The sequence below is a fragment of the Larimichthys crocea genome, chromosome I, assembly GCF_000972845.2.
Source record: "Larimichthys crocea isolate SSNF chromosome I, L_crocea_2.0, whole genome shotgun sequence".
Taxonomy (NCBI): domain Eukaryota; kingdom Metazoa; phylum Chordata; class Actinopteri; family Sciaenidae; genus Larimichthys; species Larimichthys crocea.
This window is the reverse complement of record NC_040011.1, coordinates 17,398,846-17,413,504: the sequence shown is the minus strand read 5'-3', so window position 1 is coordinate 17,413,504 and position 14,659 is coordinate 17,398,846. Positions and strand designations below refer to the sequence as shown.

General features: G+C 39.3%; 1 protein-coding gene across 1 annotated transcript in view; it reads right to left on the bottom strand.

Annotated features, from left to right (window-relative positions):
- Window positions 1-6,465: 6,465 nt before the first annotated feature.
- nppa (natriuretic peptide A) overlaps window positions 6,466-14,659 on the bottom strand; it is a 12,279-nt gene continuing 4,085 nt past the window's right edge. Inside the window, exons 2-3 of the mRNA XM_027279226.1 lie at window positions 7,598-7,970; window positions 6,466-6,705 (exon numbers count right to left, since the gene is read on the bottom strand). Of these exons, the coding sequence (XP_027135027.1) occupies window positions 6,701-6,705; window positions 7,598-7,970 (378 nt within the window). The 3' untranslated portion in view covers window positions 6,466-6,700. The remainder of the gene's footprint in view (window positions 6,706-7,597; window positions 7,971-14,659) is intronic.

The window sequence follows — 14,659 nt, the reverse complement described above, 5'->3', positions numbered from 1 at the left end:
TGAATATGGAAAAGCGTACAGTGAGTTTGTTGTTGACAGTGTTTTTAGGTTCAGATGATGATAGGTGTTCGGCCTTGAATGATCTCGACGTGTGTTGCGCAGCTCCACTGGACCGTGTATATGCTCCTCCATACATTGCAGCAGTCCGCTGTCCCTACAACCATCTGCACCTGCATGGCAGGTCCGTTTCCCTCAGACAAACTGACGGGAGGTTTTCTTATTAGTACGACGTCTTCGGATCAACATCCACGTGTGAACACTGACAGGTAGACTGGTCTCAGCATGCACCCTATACAAGTAGTAATCATCCAGGCACATTTCTCCCCTTCACCCTTAACCACTGCTCATACACCACGATGGCAGAGTGTACCTGCAAAGCTCAGCATTTTAACTCTGGCCAACTCTCCACGAATCGAGACGACAGATCTCCTAGAGTTTAGCAGTTGATCAACCACGTCTCAGTACTATCATAAGCGTCATTTGGAGCCTGTCCAGGTCTTCTCGAAGGAACCATGAGGGCTTCCGTTACAACTTTTCCTAGATTGGAAACAAATATCTGACACTCCCTGTGGCGCTGCGACGCTAATCAGCTCCAGTGCCACAGGACAACAGACGTGGATTTGTCAGTCTGAGATCAGACAACATTATTTCAGAAGACCTAAAAATAGAGAAAATGACAACAAGCATAGAAAGAAACATGAATTTAAAAAAGCGTTGAAACATCAGTTCATCTTTTAAAAGACGTGACAAGCAATAAAGCATAATCTGTAGAACACGAAACAGTAACAGGCAGAGAAGCAACTGAGATTGTAACACAACACCAAATCATTTTCAAACACACACTATCTCAAACCATGACATCAAACAAGCCAACATTACAATCAGAGTTAGCTGGCGACTATCAATCCGAAGAGAGCAGCTTATCGCAGTAGATCGAGATGCAATGGAAACAGTTCAGACATCGCTGTGACATGATAACATAATAAACTCTTAGGCAGCAGCTGACATGCAGAAAAGAGCAATAGCAAAATATATTTAAGAGAGCAACACAACTTTTCATGATGAAACAGAAAAGCAGAGGAGTAGGAAGCGAGCTGCACAGCTCATCAGGTGCGAAATTGATGAAAAATAACATTATCAAGACACATTCAGTAAAGAATCCCATATACAAAAAAACATTAGCACCTCTATACCTCTCACTTGACATTTGAATATCCTACTACCTGCTATTCATCATAGTGTGTAAATGGGCTCACTCAAGCTGCTAGCAGAAGTTTTGCATCGTTGAAGATCACTAACTAATGACACTCCGTTAATTATATTTATTTCAGTCGATTGATCAGTTCACGCTCATCTTTGTATCTTCATAATTTGTCATCCTGATGAAGTGCTGCTACATTTATTGGGACAATAGAAAAACACACAGATGTAAGGACAGCAGCAAAAAGGCTCTGCTCCTATAGCATAAATCATCAACTTTATTTATTTATATAGCACCTTTCATACTGAATTGTAGCCCAAAGTGCTTCACAGAACAGAGTAAAAACAGAAATAGACAACAGAGCAGTTGCATGAAAAACTAGAAATTAAAAGAAAAGTAAAAAACATAAAACTACAACAATGAAACAAATAAGAAAAGAACCTATAGGGTACAAAGCATAATTTAAGAACAGTTGCAGTAAAAGTAGATATGACCTGTACAGTAAATAAGAACCAGAGATAAACGTTACAGGGAGTGATCAGGACATAAAAACTCAGCAGTGAATGGCCAGGCACCTTAGGTAAAAGCCAGGCTAAAGAGGTATGTCTTAAGTTGTTTTTTAAAAATGTCTACAGAGGTGCAGTCCCTCAGATCCATAGGCAGGCTGTTGCAGAGATGGGGGCCGCAGTAGCTAAAAGCGGCCTCACCAAACTTCTTTGTGGAGGTTCTGGGGACAACTAGGAGTCCAGATGCCGAGGGACCTGCTTGGTACATACCTCTGTAGCGTGTCACAAAGGTAGGTCCGTTCCAGGACATTCAGTGATTTAAAAACCAATAAGAGAATCTTGAAATCAATTCTAAAACTAACGAGTAACCAGTGCAAGGCTTTTAAAATGGGGGTTATATGTGCCCTCTGTCTGGTCTTTGTCAGTACTCGGGCTGCAGAGTTCTGTATCAATTGTAAGCGGCCTAGTGTTTTTTTAAGAAGACCAGACAGAAGGGCATTACAGTAATCAAGTCTTGAGGCGATAAAAGCATGAAATAGTTTCTCTGTGTCAGCCTTGTTGATGAATGGTCTGACTTTGGTGATATATTTTTAAGGTGATAGAATGATGTTTTGGTTATGGTTTTCATATGGGTCTCAAAGTTGAGGTCGGAATCAAGGGTCACTCCCAAGTTTTTGACCTGATCTTTTGTCCTTAGGGCCAGGGATTGAAAATGCTGGGAGAGGTGTTCTCTCTGGTCTTTGTGCCAGAATATTATTATTTCTGTCTTTTCCTGATTAAGTTGTAGAAAGTTATTTCCCATCCAGACATTGATTTCATCTAGGCATTGTACTAAGTTGTTTATTGGGGTGAGGTCATGTGGTGATACTGCGATGTACAGTTGTGTGTCGTCTGCGTAGCTATGGAATTCAATGTTATGACTTCTAATAATTTTGCCGAGTGGGAGCATGTAGATGTTGAACAGAAGGGGCCCTAACATAGAACCTTGAGGGACTCCACAGGCAATAATATTTGCATCTGATGAGAAATTACCCAGTGTCACAGTGAAGTCCCGCCCAGTCAGATATGACCTGAACCAATTCAAGGCCACACCCGAGAGGCCAACCCAATTTTCAAGTTTCTGTTTAGTAAAATATTATGATCAACTGTGTCAAAAGCTGCACTAAGATCAAGTAGGACCAAAATAGAGAGTTTGTATGAGTCAGTATTGATTCTGATATCATTTAGTACTTTGACCAGTGCAGTTTCTGTGCTATGGTGCGCTCTAAAACCAGACTGAAAAGTCTCTGAGATATTATTAATTGTAGTGAAATTATTAATTTGCTTAAAAATTTTTTTTTCTAAAATCTTACCTAAAAACGGGAGGTTTGAGATTGGCCTGTAGTTGTTAAGTCTGGCTAATCTAGGTTAGTTTTTTTAAGCGTGTGCTCTAGGACAGACATCCCACGTTCCAAAAAGTCATTTCCGGGAATGGGGGTTTGGGCTGATGACCTTGGCATTACCTGACATGTCGTTTGCATATTACGTCCGCCGTGGAAAATTGCGTTTGAAATCACTGTTGACACAGTGCCACTTGCCATTGTTGTCATCATTCCTCACTTTAACAAGACAAGGATCTAACTTTTCGTTATACTTGATCGTAAAATGAGTTTTGTATTTTTTTTTCTTTACCTGAGATTGTCGCCCCTCGGTGTGCCCTGTTTCGGAGCGCCTTGAGACGGATGGTGTCCACAACAAAGGGGAATTTTAAACCTTGTGCCAGCGATAAATAATAAGTCGGACGAGAGTACATCGGTCCCACTCCCCACACGAAGCTTATTGGGTTGTATTTGCTGACCAACACCAACGGCGCGCTCTCTCTCGCAACCCAGTCGCCTGAACACGCGAACTACGTTCTGACTAAGAGTTTTCGCTGGAATGCTGCACGGTGGTGCTGTATGGGATTATTGGAGCTCAGTCTGCACCCCCGCGCTGTCCCCCCCCGCCCCTCCGCGCGGCTATGCCTGCCGCAAGGTCAAACTGAAAGTCATGCGCGCAGGATGTCGCGATTCGGGTACTAGAGTGGCGGGAGGGAGGCACAAATGGATACTACCCGCGCAGTGGGGTGAATCGCTCTCGCGTAATCCAAAAGCCGGATGTGTTGACCTGAGCTAGCGGTGCAGCAGGGGAAGCCACGTCAAGCGTCAGGGAGACTCCCGGAACTTCCGGGAGACTTGGGATGTCTGGCTTAGACTATTGCCGTCTTGAAAACCTGGGGGAAAGTGCCAGTAAATATTGAGTAATTAACAATATTTAAAACCTCCTCTAAAAGGGAGCTAAAAACAGATTTTAAAAATGAGGTAGGTATGGGGTCAAGTGTGCAAGTGGAGGGTTTTAGCTCTGATACCACCTTACTAAGTGCCTCAGGATCAATCTGAGCAAACGATTGCATGGTATAATTAAAGTGCTTAGTGCAATCTAAAACGTTAAAAGACCTTGTTTGATTAATATTAGTTCTAATTGTTGAAATCTTGTTATGGAAGTAGGCAGAAAATTCATTGCACATAGTGATAGAGAGAAACTCACTGGGACATGTAGGTGTAGGGTTAATGAGATGGTCAATTGTACTAAAGAGCACTCTAGGATTGTTTTGATTTTTATTTATAATTTCAGAGAAGTGATTCTGTCTGGCATTTCTTAGTGCCTTGTTATAGTCTGTTAAAAGATCATGTAAAATGTTGTAGTGGATCACGAGTTTACTTTTCCTCCATTTACGCTCGGCTTTCCTACAATTTTGTTTGAGTTTGTTGACATTTTCATTTTTCCAGGGGGGCTTGCATTTTTTAGCTACTTTTTTTAGTTGTACTGGTGCAACAAGGTCAATTGTTGTGTGTAATCGGAAATAAAATTCATTGGCTAAAAAGTCTGGGAAGAATTTGTGGAGGCAGTGTTTTTATATGGGCTATAAAACTTTCTCCAACTTCGGGTGTAAGATGTCTTTTTCTGACGGTGTGTTTAGTTTAAACCTGGGTTGTTGATGCAGTGGCAGTAAATTCAATGCAGTAGTGGTATGATAGGGCGACATCTCTAATTGAGGATATTTCTACGTCTAAACCTTTGCCAATGACCAGGTCCAGCGTGTGGCCGCGATTGTGTGTTGATCCACTGACATGCTGTCTAAAACTAAGGTTGTCAAGAAGATTTATAAAATCGGTTGCCTTTTTGTCATTTATGTTGTCTATGTGCAAGTTAAAATCACCAATTCTAAGAATTTTGTCGTAGTTCGTATTAAGAATAAATAAAAACTCTGAGAATTCTGCTAAAAAGTTAGGGCAATGATTTGGTGCTCTATATACAGTGACTGTAAGTATGGGTGGGTGGCATTTAAAAACAGAAGCAAGATATTCAAAAGAGTTAAAAACATCAAAGGAGACTTGTCTGCAGTCAACAGTGTTAGAGGCAGTGTTGGCCAGACCACCTCCCCTCTTCCCCTGCCTACAAGAAAAATTAAAAGCATAGTTCAGTGGGGCAGTTTCAATAAGAACAGCAGGTGCATCTAAACTCAACCAGGTTTCACACAAAAAGATGCAGTCAAAGCGGCACCCTGTAATAAGGTCATTGACCAGGAACGTTTTATTGGTCAGGGACCGAATGTTCAGGAGGGCCATTTTCAATTTCCGTGGTTTATTTTGCTGTGTACAATGTATCAATGGGATGTTTATATTATTCTGGAGTACCGGTCTAGGCACTCTTACTGTTTTTTAGCATGATGAAGTGATTCCGATTGCATTTTAGTTTATTCACTCTGCATCAGTATGAAACAGACTGAAATATCTCAGAAAGTATTAAATTTTAATACTTGATTAATATTTGATTAATTATTATTATTATTATGGAATTTTGGTTCATGTTTCCCTCATTATGAATTGCAATGGTAATCCCTTAACTTTTCATCTCACTGCATTATCAATACCAAATGACAGAGCTCCTAACATTACTCTTGTTGTTTTTACTTTTCTTTATGGACCTTCACCTGCTAGCTTCAAGTTTGTTTATTTGCTATTAAACCAGGATCAAACACGACATGCTGACTTCACATTTTCATTTTGAATCAAGTGATTTGGGTGTGAACACAAACACAAGGAATAAGAAGAAATGTGAAAGACACTATAACTGCATCTGCTCTTGACTCGTTGAATCATGATATAGTAACATTGTCTTCCCTAAAACAAGACAAATCAAACGAAGATTGAAGCTGTTTTTGACTTTATGAATTATGAATTATTCAACTGATGTGTGTATAATTCAGTGTCTTACCTGTACCATACACAACAGCAAGGAGATTGTGATTGTTCATTCAGCATGTCATATCAGATTAAGTGGTGGCTGAGCTGTCACAGTGACTTCGCTGCATGAAATCCAACGACAACCTCGGGACTGACTTAAATAAAAGAAGAAGGCAAAAATGGCACAGATTTTTTCATGTCATGGTTTTAGGACTGCTGATGTCCAGACATAAAGGAATTCCATCTAGGCAGTGGTTACCAGTGTAGCCTCACAACAAAAAGGTCCTGATTGATTTCTAGTCAGGACAGGTTCTTTTTGTGTGGCCTTCCTGTGTTTGTGCTTGTTTTCTCAAAAACATGTATGTTAGGTTAGGTTAATTCTTCTGCTGTACACTGGGTAGCACAGCTTATTGCAGAGAATAGATTTCATTATGTGTAGGATTGTATATGTGACCTTGTGTAATGGAGTAGACTTAAAAAATGACTGAATTCATCCAATGAAAAAAAGAGTTTATTCATCTTTGTCAGCAACCCACATGCAGTTATATAATTAACTTGTTTCATTTATGTGTTATGTGTACACAGGGTACTGCACATTTGCCACGTCAAACAAAGAAATACATAGAAGAGTGTCACCAACGCAAAATCATACATGTCCGATCTCTTGGGTTGTGCCTTCAGTTGGAGATAAAAGTATAATTCAACATGTGTCCCAGGAAACTGTTAGGCTACCCTGATGGGGAAACACAAAAAAGAAATAGGGTTTATTATAGAAAACTGGTCATGTAGTGGTCATCATTATAATAATGCACATTTCATCCTAATCTCTAGATGCTGCTGTGTTCATTACATCCCACAATAAGAGACAGTACAAACAACATTATTGGTAGTGCTACATAGGTAGTGCTACAGGAAAAGGTCACCATGTCAATGAAAACACAAATATTTCAGCATTTTGGGAAATACTATTTGCTTTCTCTCCAACAGTGACATGCTCGGATGCATATCAGTCTCATGTGTGTTACAGTACAGCACTGGAGTCAAGACCTGGTTAGCCTAACTTAGCATAAACACATTAAACAGGGGAAACTGCTAGTCTGCCTCTGTTCAAAGTTGAAAAACACACCTCTAAACACAATAATACACAATATGTTTGTGATTTTAGGCAGAGTTACATTCAGTTAAATTTTATTTATATAGCACCAAATTATAACAGAAGTTATCCCGTGACACTTTCCATACAGAGCAGGTCTAGACTGTACTCTTTATAATATTATAGACCAACAATTCCACCATGAGCAAGCACTTGGCGACGGTGGCAAGGAAAAACTTCCTTTTAACAGGCAGAAACATTGAGTTACATTATGGAACTATTAACTCAAAAAAAGCCCAGCTGGGTGCAATGACTTACCACAGTCTTGTTGTCACTGTGGGTGCACAGAAGCACTAGACACTCTAACTAATAACTAGTAACTAATTCAGTGGCATCTCTTCTTGACACATACAAATCTGACTTTGACTACCTAACCAATGCAAATGTTTGACCTTCATGCCTCAGTATTATATAAATCCTTATTTAAATCCTTATTTTTATTTTCTTCTGCCATCCTTAGCTGCAGTCGTACCTCTTCCATTGTTACATCCCAGACCACTAGCGTTTCCTATTCGATCCATCCTGGCTCCAAAGCAGCTAGAGGTCCTTTTCCTGGTGGTCATCAGCAGGTCCTGCAGGTGGCTCCTCTGACTTGCTGTCCTGCTGTGGCCCTCAGCTGGTGATTGAGATCTTTCTGATATCAAAGGTCCTTGGTCTCCCTCCTGGTCCAGGCTCCATTCTCGGCTGGCCTGGCTGTGCTCAGGGTCTTGGTTTGTCCCTTCATAATCAGCTTCAGAGTCTTCCTCCTGGGCTGCTTCAGCCAGAGTCTCCTCAAAGCGCTCCAGTAAAGACTGGTGTGGGTAGATGAAGATGGGATTACATTCAAAACCACAATTGGCTACATTCTGTCAATATATTTCAGGCGTAGGAAGCACACTGATTAAAAAACAGGCCTGCTAGTGAATCTTTAACTAGAAACAGACCAGAACTTGGTCTTGGGCTTTTGGGGAATCATGTTTGTCAGAGGCAGCGAGAACTAAGATGTTTTATTTATTTATTGTTTATAATTAGATTCGCAAGCAAGTATAAGTATTCAACAGTTTCAGCTCACACTGCCTGGATCTGATCTAGTCTTGGACTACAAGGTTTCTGTGCCTGCACCAAAACTATTCTCATTAAATAATTTTGAACATTTTGAGGCGCATTTACAAGTGATAAAGTGTCTCTTTAACTTTAACCAATGAACATATTATGTATTATTATATCTCCAGTAATTTAATGGCAGCGACTGGACCCACTGAGCATTAGACGTCTATTAGACATCTAGTCTAAGTTTACCTAGACGATAGAATTTAATCCATTAATTATTAAATATTAAATAAAAAAAACAACTGTAAATTGTATAAATGGTGGCCAAATGTTGGATTAAAACATTTTTAACATTCATTGATCAGTGTACAATGTAGTTTAGATTTAGACTCGATTTAGATGTCTAAATCAAGACCTCATATCAACGTCTATTTTTAGACCAAATCTAGACGATTTAATTAAATAATGAATACTGACCAAAAAAACACCTGTAAATTGTATAAATGGTGGCCCAATGTTGGATTAAAACATTTTTAACAGTCATTGATCAATGTACAGTGTAGTTTAGATTTAGACTCGATTTAGACGTTTAATCAGCGTCTAGATTTAGACCAGGTTTAAACTATTAAGTTATCTTTATTTTTTAATGTTTTCTGTTATGTTTATACCTTGTGCTTTCTTTTTTTAAGCATAAGATTATGCCAACCATGTTTAGAAATATTTAGAGATCTATTAACCAGAGATTAAATTGGGCCGACTTCCCCTCTTTTATCATGTCAAAAATCAGTAGGCTACATCAGTCTGTTCACTCATCGCTGTTTCCAGAGCGTCGTGCCGCTGAGCTTCATTATTGAATCCGTTCTGCTTGTTTATTGATATAAAACCTGAATCAATGAAACTCCAGTCCATGTTTTCACTGATACTGACACCTTCCCGCACAAACACGCACGCACACACACACACACACACACACACACACACACAGTGCTGCTGATGTTCAGGTCATTGTTAACTTACTGGAACTAAATGTCTATTTTTTCACCTTAATGTTTTGTGACAAGGTCACAGAAACATAAAATGTCAATTATAAAATCGTTCAGTTAACTAACTGTTAAGAAGCACTAAACCCGGAGGTCAGCAGACCATATAGCATGTAGACAGAGACAGGAAAGGCAGAAGACAAGAGATCTAAGTCCTATTTGGAAAGTTGTGAATTAATTGTAATGACTAACAACTGCTGATATTTGGTATGATGTTGTGACATGTAAGAAAGTTTAGCAAACAATTAATTTGATTGATGTAGATTTATGGTGTCAGATGTAAGTAACTATGTGAATTTATGGTGTGGAATTAACTGCTCTGGCATACTTTCACCGAGAGACTTCATTTAAACTTTAAAACGTAGGTATGCTTGCCTTCTTTTCAGGGATTCACTACACTCATCGACAGCTTTTACCGATTTTAAACTATCAAGGCTCAAAGTTGAGCAGGTTTTTAGTCAAATTTCAAATTTCTAATGCTTATTGATTGCTATTAGCCACTAAGAATTAAATACATGCTCATTGCTAACATGCTAATGCTAACATGCTAATGTTAATTGCTAGCAAGTTAAGGCTAGCCACTCATTTTCAGTCACTAAGAATACATGTTAATGCTAACATGCTAATATTAATTGTTAGCGCGTCAGAGACAGCAGAGAAGCTAGTGTGTTAGCGCTAGATGTAAAGACATGCTAACTGGTACTAATTACTAATTAACATTAGCCATTAAAAATTAAAGACATGGTAATTGCTAACATGACGCGCTAGCAATTATCATTAGCATGTTAGCAATTGCCATGTTTTTAATTTTTAGTGGCTTAGTGGCTAATGCTTATTTAGTGGATAATTAGCCACTAAGCCACTAAAAATTAAAGACATGGTAATTGCTCCTGTGTCTAAATAAACATGTTAATAATTACTATTTGAGGTGTGCTTTTTGAATACAGACCCCCGGCAACAGCCCACTCGTCACTCTCAAAATTTCTGCGGGAATTTTCTAGTTAGTGACGAGTGCCTACGACACTCGTCAACTACTCACAGAGCTAGCAAGCTCTGGGACATTTTCAACAATGAACTGCTCTGGCATACTTTCACCGAGAGACTTCATTTAAACTTTAAAATGTAGGTATGCTTGCCTTCTCTTCAGGGATTGAATACACTCATCGACAGCTTTTACCATTTTTAAACTATCAAGGCTCAAAGCATCGACAGCTTTTACCATTTTTAAACTATCAAGGCTCAAAGTTAAGCAGGTTTTTAGTCAATTTTCTGGGTTTATAATGGGTGTGTATGTGGCGGAATGTTTGTGCTAGAGTGGATGACATCATCAGCTAGAGTGAGGAGCAGGGAGAAAAATCAGTGAAAAAATAAAACGTATTCGACTACCGTGGCCTCAAATGCCCGACTACAGACACGATTTATACATAGAAACGTAGGAAAATTTGTCGTCTCACTCACATTCGCCTGCTAAAACTGTCAGATTTATAGTTTTGGCGGGAAACGCAAAGATGCGGCAGCAACCCCCCTTCCACAGCCCATAGACTACCATGTTAAAAAGGCGAGAAATTTTCTGGAGGAAAGCAGAAGTAACCTTTCTCTGAATTGCTCTTTTCTGGAGGAAAGCAGAAGTAACCTTTCTCTGAATTGCTCTTAAAGACACATTTCTTCACTTATCGACACAAACAAATATGTAGACGTTCAGGAAGGGCACAGGATGCTCCCAGTGATTTCGGTTCAATGATTGGAAATACTGTTTGGCCAGAGTTCCCTCCTCTTCGAGGGGTGGTCTCAGCATTTTCTCTCTCTCTCTGTCAGGATTTCCAACTGAAGTTCCAACTGACAACAGGTGCAGAAGCCCATGGCGCCATTTAGCATTTATTGGCTTCATTTGAACTTGTCTGTGTAAAATGGCCGACAGAGACAGCAGAGCAGCTAGCGCCATAGACATATATACATAGATGCCGCATTGAGCGCTGAATCGTACGTCGACGTCGCCGCCATATTGGATCGGGCAGATTGCCGGTAAACTAATACAAGGAAAGGACTGAACTTCAAAGCGCCTTTCTAAAGTGCTTTAAGTTAATGCCTCTTATACACCCATTCACACACACACTAATATATCTGGGAAACAAACAGGCACCAAAAACAACGTATGTAGCTTTTAAAGTGATGATTATAAATGTTTACTCCTTATGTATCACCAAACACAACATATGTATTTTCTAATGCTGAGTGTTACAGCTACTAATGTATGTAACACTGTTACTGTGATGATAAATATTGAAATATTTATATTAACATTTAATTCGTGTCTATAATAACCAGATCCTAAAAAATGAGGGTTTCTGAAAAGAGCACAACACACACACACACACACACACACCATAATATATATGTGTGTGTGTGTGTGTACTATAGTGTGTGTGTGTGCTCTTTATTCAGAAAACCCTCATGTCACATCTACATTTCAGGATCTGGTTATTATAGACACAGATTACATGGTAAATATAAATATTTCAATATTTATCATCACAGAACAGTGTTACACACATTAGCTGTAAACACTCAGCATTAGAAAATACATACGTTGGTTTGGTGCTTACAATAGGAGTAAACATTTATATCATCACTTAAAAGTTACATACGTTGTTTTTGGTGCCTGTTGGTTTGTTTCCCAGATATATTAGTGTGGTGTTGTAATGGGTGTATAAGAGATATTAACTTAAAGAACTTTGTAGAAAGGCGCTTTATGAAGTTCAGTCCATTTCCTTGTATTAGTTTACCGGCAAATCTGCCCGATCCAATATGGCGGACCCGTTGACGTATCGCGACCAACGACCAACCCGCTCAATGCGGCGTCTATGTATATGCTAACTGCTAACATTAGCGGCCAATGCTAAAATTATTGCAAAAGGTAATTGCTAGCACGTCAACGCTAGCAATTAGCCTTAGCCACGAATAACCAAATACATGCTACTTGCTGATATGCTAATGCTAACATGCTAATGTTAATTAGCACTAGCCACAAAGAATTATACATGCTAATTCTAACATGTTAATGTTATGTTAGCCGTCTGCCTAGCAACGAGCTTAGACACGAAGAATTAAACACTGATCATTGCTAACATGTTATGTTAACATGCTAATGTTAAGTACTTAGCCATGGGAATTAAGTACATGCTCATGTTAACATGCTAAAGCTAACCTGCTAATGATAATTGCTAGCGCGTTATCTGTCTAAAATGACAGACAATGACAGCAGAGCAGCTAGCGTGTTAACAATTAGCATTAGCCATTAAGTATTAAATAAATGCTATGTTAACATGCTAATGCTACCTGTAATGGTAACCTGCTAATGCTTATGATTACTATTAGCCACTAAGAATTAAATACATGCTCATTGATAAAATGTTAATCCTAGCTGCAATGTTAACTGCTAGCACGTAATGCTAGCCACTCATTTTCAGTCAGAAGAATACATGTTAATTGCTAGCACGTCAGAGACGCAGAGCAGCTAGCTCATTAGCGCTAGCTGTAAAGACATGCTAACTGTAACATTAGCGGCCAATGCTAAAATTAATGCAAATGCTAACATACTAATTAACATTAGCCACTAAAAATTAAAGACATGGTAATTGTAAACACACTAATGTCAATTGCTTGCGCGGCAGCGCTAGCTGCTCCTGTGTCTAAATAAACATGTTAATAATTACTATTTGACGTGTGCTTTTTGAATACAGACCCCCGGCAACAGCCCACTCGTCACTCTCAAAAATTCTCGTCAACTACTCCCAGAGCTGCAAGCTCTGGGAGTAGTGATGTGTTTCTGGCAATATTATTATTGAGTGTGCGTGCAAGGCGCACACTATATGTTATACCACGCGCTTATTATTGAGTGTGCCTGAAAGAGACCACTCTTAAAACTCTCGGGCTCTATTATTCCTCTTCCGTTTCTTCCGTGTTTTTTTCGGTTCGCTTCTCCTCCCAGAGTTTTTGTCGCACATGCACAAAACGGGTATCAAAACGACTGGCTCGGCGGGGAATCGATGGCTATGACTTTTCTAACTGCGATCAACTCATATTTTCCTACATTTGAGGGGATAATCATGTCTGTAGCTGGGCATTTGAGGCCATGGTAGTCGAATACGTTTTATTTTTTCACTTATTTTTCTCCCTGCTCCTCACTCTAGCTGATGATGTCATCCATCTAGCACAAACATTCGCCCACATACACACCCATTATAAACCCAGAAATTTGACTACAAAAACCTGCTCAACTTGAGCCTTGATAGTTTAAAAATGGTAAAAGCTGTTGATGAGTGTAGTGAATCCTGAAGATAAGGGAAGCAATACCTACATTTTAAGTTTAATGAAGTCTCTCGGTGAAAGTATGCCAGAGCAGTTCATTGTTGAAATGTCTGTTGAAATGTATTTTTTTTCGGACCTCCCCATTCATTCCCTATGGGAAATTTTTCGCAATAAATTCGCAATAAATTCGCAAAAAACATGCGAAACTCTTAGAAAAGACATAGCACACATGTCCCGGCCGAGCCGCACGTTTCGATACCCGTTTTGTGTATGTGCGACAAAAACTCTGGGGGTGTGAACCAAAAAAGGGCGTAAGAAAAGTTTAATAATAACTAGAAAAATTTCTAAAGAAATTTTGAGTGTGCCTGACTCTGGCCCCGTCATACTGACCACTGCTCAGAGACTAGAAAAGAATTTTGAGAGTGACGAGTGGGCTGTTGCTGGGGGTCTGTATTCAAAAGCACACCTCCAAAAGTCATTTTAACAGTTTATTGACACAGGAGCAGCTGGCCTTACGTGCTAGCAATAACATTAGCATTTTTAGCTGCAGTTAGCATTAGCATGTTAACATTAGCATTGTTATTAGCATGTTACGACTGATGACTAGCAGTTAACATTAGCATGTTAGCATTAACATGTTACCATGGTGCTACAGTAACATTAGCTTAGCATTAGAATTTTAGCATTGCTATGTAACATTAGCATGTTCGCTGATGGGCTAACAGTTAATATTAGTGTAACCCTTTGAAGCAGAAAAGTTTAGTACATGATATAATAACTTGAAAACTAATGGCCCAGCAATAAGGAACAGAGAATTTAAATTCGGTTCCGGAGCCCAGGTGTAACCAAACCGATTCCACTGAACAACACGACACTGTGGCTTCTTTTGTTCATGAAACAATGCTCCCTATTTTAATATGAAGCTGGGGAGAATAATAAAACCACATTGAAATACTACCACAGCCTTACCGGGTAGTATAAACTAATAAACAAAATAACTGGAAAAAAGTTTTTCGCAGTCTGCAGTTGCTTGTTTTTTCTTATTGTTCTGTTTCACTTCACTATATCTTGCACCCTTTAGGTGTCAGTCCGCCAACGATTGTGTGGGTGTGTGTGTATGGTAAAGTGAGCAAAGGATTCAATCCCGTGTAGTCTAT